Source organism: Symsagittifera roscoffensis, chromosome 2, assembly GCF_963678635.1.
Source record: "Symsagittifera roscoffensis chromosome 2, txSymRosc1.1, whole genome shotgun sequence".
Lineage (NCBI taxonomy): Eukaryota > Metazoa > Xenacoelomorpha > Acoela > Convolutidae > Symsagittifera > Symsagittifera roscoffensis.
In genome coordinates, this window is record NC_087063.1 from 3,260,042 (window position 1) to 3,268,757 (window position 8,716).

The following is an 8,716-nucleotide window of genomic DNA, read 5'->3' on the forward strand; positions in this document are numbered from 1 at the left end:
GGGGAGAGCTCAAAATTCGCCCCCCTCGAGATCCGCGCCTTGGTTTTGGGGATGATTATTGATGATCTTTTACAATATCATTAAAAAATATTTCTTTCCTAAATTTGCCTTCTGGTCTCGATTCTAATTGGTTAATATAGTAGTTGTCTACTTTTTGACCGGTATGAAGTAAATGTTGTCTACTTTTTGACCGCACTCCCATCTAAATAACTTCCTTTATAACTTCCTCCTAGAATAAAATACAGATTACACTTTGTTACCTTCGTTTCTGAGATTGTCGAAAACTGAGGGGTCCCAGGTGAAGCTGAATGTGTTGATGTATCTCTTGGCCGAAAAGCCAGGTCGGATCTGACGCTCATCTTTCCTGTGGCGCTCGGGTTTGATCTTCAAATTGAACTCATACTCTTCGTCTTCGTTCTGAAATAGTCGATCAAGAAATACCGTTTTGAAAAAATTAGCTAGTGAAAACTTTCCAAAAAGTACCCAAACACGGAGTTTTCGACCTTATACAAAAAAATTGCCTGTGTTTTTTATATAATTTTCGAAGTGCTAAAAAAACTCGACGACAAACTCTGGAATATGTTTTTTTTTGGTGGGGGAAATCTTATTTTTTCTTGATAAAATCCAAAGATCCGTCTCGAAGAGACAATAATTTTAGGTATCTTTAATCTTTAAATTTGCAATCCCTTTGATCCTTTATAATGAAAGCGAAAAATAATGGCCTAACTCAAAAACAGCTAACGCTAACGTGCAAAAAAAGTATACAAAGATACTAGTGAGTATGATGCCCAATCGAGGCAAAACAACTGAGTGGAGTGTACGGGAATTTTCTAGGTGAGGGGGGGGGGGAGCGAATCGAAAAAACAAGCGATCTTTTTTAAGTGACTTTCTGAACTGCTTTAAAACCCTATAAATACCCTATTTTGGCAAAAATTTAAGCTTCTAAGCAAATTTAAAAAAAAAAACAGGTCACATATTACGTTTTTGAACGTTTCTGATAAGTTTTGATCAAAAAAATGTTTTTTTTTTGTGCGCGCTCCCCTCGCAAATTTGTCAGCCAATAGTGTATATAGTATATTGAGGAAAAACGGTCGTAATCAACCCCCTTCACCCTCGACACGCTACTGAAACAACCACTAAAGACCCAGATACCAAATCAGCCCATGTGAACAATCTCCCCCCTGAAAAGACCAAATGAACAATCTCCCCTTAAAATTAAATTGTAAATTCAAGCAGTAAGGCCTGCATGTACAATGCTCAAACCTGATTGGCTGAAAAATATTACTTTTAGCCAAGTGAACGTAATCCTCCCCAATTTGATTTAGGGGGGGGATTATTCACTTGATCCGCGAAATCATTATTTAAACATGCTCACTTTTCCGAATGACAAAATTGACCGGTAGAGGTCGCCACAAGTTTTCAAATTTTCTTCTTTCTCTTGCTTCGGCTCTGCATCTTCAATCACCGAGTCGAAGGCTTGATAAGTTTCCTTTTTAGGAACTTTTGGCGCGCGAATTGTCGGCTTCGAGTGCACGCTGTAGTCTTCGGCTGTGAAAGTTGGCAGGACTCCCTCGAACTTGTCGGCGAAATCTTCAGAGTATAAAACGAGAGCTCCCTTCCGGGTCGAGAAAGTTCGTTTCACCGATGACATTGAACCGGTCCAAGGTTGTCTAAAATTTTACTTTCTTTAAGTAAAATACTATTTATTTCTGCAATGAGTCTTCGTCAGGTAGTTTGAAATCGTTTTTCATCCAAACTAATCATGGTTTTTAACATAAAATATAGCTTTAAAATCGAGCATTGCACTCAGTTTTAGGTTTTTTTTCAAGATCATTGAATGAAAAAGCATGAAAAATGCGTGAAATTGAAAATGAAACGCTGTCTTCGCGAAAATCTTCAGCCAGTACCCAAATATAGTTTTTCCTAAAAATCATTTGACTTCCTGACAAAATTTGATTGTTTTTATAGTTTTGAGAGAACCGGGGGAAAATTATTCAAACTAAAACAAATTGCATTAAAACTTTTTGATAATCATGAGCCCGTCTCTATCTTTTAAGTTACGAATACACTTTGCAAGCAGAATAGAACTCGTTAAGATTATTTCTGTTAACATCCCCCCCCCCCCCCCCCAAATTTACCAAGTTAAGACTCCACCCCAGCGTTCATTTTAATTTAAATCTACTTAGCGCTGCATGTAAAATGCTCTATTCTGATTCGCTGAAAAATCCCAACTTAGAACCAAGTCAACATCCTCCCCCGAAAAGGCTTTGGGGGGAGGATGTTAACTTGGTCCTTATTTCTTACTTGGTTGGATAGTTTTTAATCACGTCTTCTTCCCTTTCTCTGTCTCTAGTATCTCTTTCGGTATCTTTGATCTCGTTTTTCGTGACGTCATCCTGGTCCACATTCGGCTCGACAGCATTAGTTCGGTGGCCAATGGGAGGCAGAGGCTGCACTGATTGGAGCAGATTGTGGGAGCTCTTATTGGCTAACGAGTCGTCTTTGGAGTACTTCGGGACTGACAATTGCCGACCACCGACACTCAGCCAGTCCTAAAGTTTTTTTAAATGTGTCAAAATTCCGTTTGTATTTCAGGTTAGACTTTTTATTTGACAGTTAGAGCATACTTTTGTATAATCAAAAATAAAAGGGATAAATTAACTAGAAACAGGTTTCTCCCATTATTCAATCTGTTACACAGCTTGTTTATTATTGTTTGCCTTGACATCAGCAGCAGTTATTGTGTTGTCCCTAGTTACTGCAGTAAATAATAATAATAAAAAAACAGAACTGCACATATTAGTGCAAAGCCCTTCATGTTCTAATCTGTCAAATAAAAAGTTACTGTAAATGAAGCAGTTTTTAGTTAACATTTTCAATTGATTTTTCTTTTAGGGAAAAATTTTCAATTTGATTTGGTAAGACTTCCACCACTCGCAATTTTAGAGTTTCATGTTAAAACGCGAATGAGTTTAAGAAAAATGTAAAATTGAGTCGGACAACAAAGTAACACAACTAAATTTAAAAAGTTTATGAACAAATGAAAAAGTTCGCAGTAGAAAAATAACAAAAACTGATTTATAATTTAGAAGAAGTATTATAACTTTTTTCGTAAAAAGTTTGAAATTAATATACTAAAAATTTAATAAAAAGCGATTGAGAACAATTTTTTGCTTTGAAATCTACAAGACTTATGATTCATTTTTAACCAACTATAATTGCTTATGTTCAAGTTTTAACAGATGATCTAAAACCCAATAAAAACAATTAGTATCCATGAAACTCCAAAGCGGAGATAGTTTTCATCTGCTAACGAGTTATTTGGACCCATTAGTTAACTTCCTCAAAACAATTTGGAATGGTTTCTGAGTAAGGTTAACCCCGCTTTCGCTTATGCTACGCTACGCATTAATTGGAATCTAATTTGCGTTTATTAATTACTTATTATCTTAAAATGACCATCACGAGTATGTGTATTCCAAAACAGGCAAAAATTAAATTTATTGCAAAATTAGATTTTCAGATTTTTTTTGTTAATTTGGATTCCACAAAAAAAGCTAAAAAAATGTACAGATCAAAATTGCTCCAAAAATAGACGAGTTTGCGAAATTCGGAACAGTTTGTGGCATCCACAATCAAATAATAAAATATGGGTATAATAAAAATTGAGCTGTTTCGGAATCCGCAACTGTAACCGAAATCCGCGAGTTGGAAGCGAAACCCGCATTCTGTTTTAGCATTCCAGTTACTGATGTGCTAGGGTTTTATATTAAATGTTTTATTGACACGGTGGCAAACAGCTGTCTCAATCCTGCCTGTTTACAGCCAACTTCGATCTTAGTTCCTGCCAACTGAACAAATTGACGTCAGCTAATTAATTGATCTCAATTTCTGCCAACTGAACAAGCTGAAGTAAAATAAATTGATCAGTTCTTTTCAATTCAATTTTAAAAAATTGTTTCAATTTTGCTTATTTTCAATTTTTTTCAAAGTGCGAGTAAAACAGAACAAATTGATAATGCAACATTTTTACAAACATTTGTGTTTTTGGACTTAACGTTTGATTCAGCTGTAGAAATTTTGTGAATCTTTTTTCGCTCCCATCTTTAATCAACAGTCTCATTTTAAATAATATTGATTTGAACTTTAGCCTTTTGAACCCATTGTAATATCCCAAATACTGTTTCTTTTCGGTGATGGTATTTCCAACTCAATTTGAAAATTTTGCTTGCTGGGAAGTTTAACAAAAACTAAAAGGTGACATCCGCCGATTTAGTTAAGCAACTTCGATCTCGAAACATGATCGAAATTATACAACTTCGCTCATGTTTTAAATTTTTTTTCGTTGATTTCGCTGACAATCGTCACGTCTTTGTTTTTAATTTCCGCATTGCTCGTTATAAATTCCAACTCTAGCTTTTAATTGTTCATATACAAGAACTGGTTTAGTTCATTCACAAACAAAATTGCGGAATCCACGTACATTTTGCCGAATCCGCTTACAGTTGCGGGAACCAGAACAACTAGCTATATTCGCTTGTTGCCGAATCCGCGACAAAACAAATAGGCCGCCAATATTAATATTACAGGTATTTGTACGCGGAATCCAAGGAAAATTTGTAAGTGGATTGCAAGTTTAAAGACTTGTCTCTGGAATCCAAGAACAAACAGACACAAAAATGTGCGCCTATCCCTTGCACAATTTTGCCCAGTTATGACTAAACTGGCAATTTGCAAGTCACCATAGTTTCACAAAAAGTAGTCAAACCTGGGTAATTTGTTGAAATTTTGAGCCTAGGGCATTACAAAACTAACAAAATTAACTGAAAAACTATACTGGGGGTAAATTTTTTTAGTTACAGCAAGTTCAGTGATTGAATTAACGCATTTTAACAATTTTTTTGTGTTAACAATCAATATTTTGGTAACTAACCAATTGGGTCTTATTTAAGACAAATCATCCCGAGCATAATTTTTTTTTGTATTCGTTAATTGCATTTTCTATTGACTTATCTGTAAAGTTTGGAAAATATGGATGCGCCCTTAGTCCAATTTAATTGAAAATTAAGTCCCCGGTGCAATTCGGATAAGACTGCTATCAGGGCAAATTATTGAAGGTTCCGACTGCCCTTCTAATAACAATGAAAAATAATTGCAAAAAAATGATTATGTTGACAGCAATTATATCGCCTTATAATTCCACCAAAACCTGTTTTCATCTGCATAAAATCTCATGATATTTTTTTTGCCATTTCAACCCCAAATTTTTTTTATACCATATCGCAAAAAAAAAGTTTTTGTCTCCATAGAATCACGTGAAAAACTAAATTAAAAAAAAACTCATTTTAGGTATGATTTTTTTGCTAAAACTGAAACTCCAAAAAAGAGCAACCATCATGCATTATTGCATTCATGAATTGACTAAAAACCATCAGTAAAAAAGTCAAGTTTTGCAAAAACTTTATGAAACATTTTGATGTTTTTTAATTCTAAAAAAATTTAAAGCAAAAAATTGAGGCATAAGCAATCAATTGAATATGAAAATAAGAGCAAAAAAAAACATTGCGACCATGCACTCACTAATTATTGTCAGTAACAAGATCTAATGTACTAAAAATGATGATTACAAGCTTAGTGCGTTAAATCAAACTGATTGGGTTTGTATGGAAGAAACATGATTAGGTTTGTTGTGTGGAATTGGGTTTGTTTGTGTGGAGTTATAAAGAAAAATTGCTGATTTTAATTCATATTTAATTGACGCAAACTAAAAGTAATTTAAAAGATTTTTTTCACTATTCATTTTTTGTCTTTAAGCTTAAGATTGTCATTCAATTGACTGTTAGCGGGTTTAATTTGTTTTCAAACAAAGAATGCCAGATAATTGATTTTAACGGAAAAACTTTGGTCTTGGTAAAACTCCACGACTCGATATCATCATTGAAATTGATTGAAAAATTATCTGCTAAAAACTATAGGTTCGATCATCGATTTTAGTCTGAACAAAAGACAAACCATCCCGAGCAATAATTATCAAATATTACTTTAATATAATACGCGTATATCTTTTTTTGGAAGCTCAACTGGACAAATGAAAAAGCAAGGGGTTAGCTCTGAAAAAATTTTGTTCTCTATTGTTTCCCTACATTCTAAAGTGAGACATTTTGTTGAGTGGATTTCTTTTTTTATATAATTCCACCAATCTCGGACCAAAAATTCTCCTTTTCTGAAATGCGTATACTCGATGCGATAATTTTAATCAAACAATATGAAAAAACTAGTCAATTAAAAAAAAACATTTTCTCTTGATTGAGAACCATTTTTTACCGCTTAAAATACATTTCTACGTACAAAGCAAATTAAAAGACATTTTATTCTTTGTTTCTACTAATGCATTTTTTGGGACGCTTTTTAGTACCAACAAGAAGCTTAGTTTGATATAATTTGATATAATTTGCGCGACCTTGACTCGATATTTTTTTCATTATTTCCAATTAAACTAATTGTGCCAGGCCAATAAGAACTCTTTTAATGGGCAAATTTTGAGGGCATGATTTTACAAAACCTTTGCATCTTTTTAAGCAACTGCCAAGACTGAACAATTTGCTCAAATTGCACAACCTGATATAATTAAAAGCAGTTATAAAGACGCACTCAATTCCGGAAACGGCTATTAAACATCACGTTTCAGCTTTATCCAGATAATTTTAATCAGCGATGCCGATCTGAAACCAGAATCAAAACAAAGCTTGTCCGCACACCACCATTGAGAATCGTTTCAAACGTTTAACGATCTCAAAGCGACATGTAAAATGCCCCGAGTCGTTTTTTTTGTGTTCCAAAGTTTCCGAGCAACGCAAAGTTGGCTTTAATGGTTTTTACTTCACAACTTTGAAAAATAGTCAAATTTATACCCAGTTTTTTTTGCGACGGCGGGTTTTTCTGGGTGATTTGAAAATTTAAAAAATGGCTTGCTGACTTATTCGTCCTTGATGAAACGCAATTGTATGTATAAGTTTGAAAAGTACCTGTGGCTCGTAGATTATGTCCAGCCGGTCATGGCCTGACTTTGTATGGACCTTAGCACCCACTCCGCGACTCAGCAGCGAAAAGCCTCCTTGAGGCATGGCCGAAATTTATCCCAAAATATCAACCAATAAACAAAAGATAATTGGTTTAAAAACGAAATGTAAATAAACAGTGAGTTTTTAAACAATAAACTCTGTGTTTTTTCAACAAAGTTGTACAAAAACTTCACGTTATTTTTAGCAGTCAAAAAGTATCTGTAATCAATGCATTGAGAGTATGTAATATATTAGACTCTTCGACCAAAAATTAAGCCAATTCAGATGACTTATTTTGATTATTAGACCAAGTCAGTTTGATATGTAACTTTGAAATAAAAACATGTTTTTTATCGTTTGTTAAACAGCTCGGGTATCCATTGCCTGGGCATCCAGTTGGAAGTAACCAAAATAAAAAGTTTAATTTTTTGGCATTTTATAATTTGAATTGTAATTTATTCAAGGCATTTGAGATTTGAACGTTCGTTTGATAAATTGACGATATCAACCATTTTTTCTGTGTTTAAAGGCCATCTAGTTATTTAAATGGAAATGAAAACAAAAGACTCGAATTTTACGACATCTAATAAATCAAATAACAAAAAAATGCAAAACGAGAATAACCTCAGAATGTTTTTACATACAAAATATATAATCGTCCAAGCAAGTAAAAACACTTTCTTGAAAAAAGTGGCACAATTTTTTGTGTTCTAACCAAATTTTTGTCTGAAACTTAAAACAATCGATTTTAAAAATGAAAAACTACCTCAATTTTAGAGCAACGGGCATTTCGCATTCCAGTTTTTGACGGCGAGGCAAAGTTGATTGACAGGTTAACCATCAAAAAATAACAGCTCGGTCTTAATCAAAAACTACAGAGGTGGTTCTTACATAAGGATCTACGGACACCTTGTACGGCCTTTTCTCTCCTGAAGAGAAATTCAAATCTGTTGTCTTCATTGGAATTATAAAATACTCTATAAAATTTTAATATCTGATTTCACTATCACTGATAGGAGTCCAAATGAGCCCAAATATATATTGGTACAATTTATTGGTATGTTATTGTGGTATGTATTAAGTTAAGTTTTTTGGCTGTTGCCCCTGTAGCGCTTCTTTTTTACAAAATCCACCATCCCCTGCTGAGAAAAAATGAAAAAATTCAAATCACATTTTGTAAACATGCCACCTGTCGAGGGTTTTCTTCATCTTTGAGTTTGTTTTTCGTCCCTCTCATTTCGTAGATTTATCTTAGCAATTAATCAGGGGGAGTTTATTAAACATTTAACCAAAAAAATATGATTTTTTTTGTTTTTTTTTTTGCAATTAATTGAGCAACTCTTTTTCTGCTGCTCTTTCAAAAACATTGACGTGAGTTAAAATGAGGAAAATTTGAGCTTCTGAGACTTCGTAATATCGCAACCAGTATTCGTAGTTTTTTAAAACATCATTCTACTTTTTCTCATCGAAAAGACTGAATTGCAATCGATTCCAAAATAAAAATGTACCAAAAAAGATTTAATTTTCTTAAATTTGTATTCCCCGATGCTCTATGCATTTTTCCCAACCCATTTTTAGATATTTCATGTTCTAGTAGGGAAACTTCTTAGTTCAAAGTGTGGTCAGAAGGGCCTTAGTAACTATGAGTTTATGGA

The 8,716-nt window shown here is 33.7% G+C and overlaps 1 protein-coding gene across 1 annotated transcript; it reads right to left on the reverse strand.

Annotated features, from left to right (window-relative positions):
- Positions 1-260: 260 nt before the first annotated feature.
- On the reverse strand, positions 261-7,407 carry LOC134840279 (uncharacterized; the record flags this gene model as incomplete). Its single annotated transcript, XM_063856031.1, is given in 4 exon segments — positions 261-417; positions 1,376-1,670; positions 2,305-2,552; positions 7,026-7,407. Coding segments are annotated over 4 exon segments (799 nt in total), but the record flags the coding sequence as incomplete, so codon positions are not given.
- Between the last annotated feature and the right edge of the window lie 1,309 nt (positions 7,408-8,716).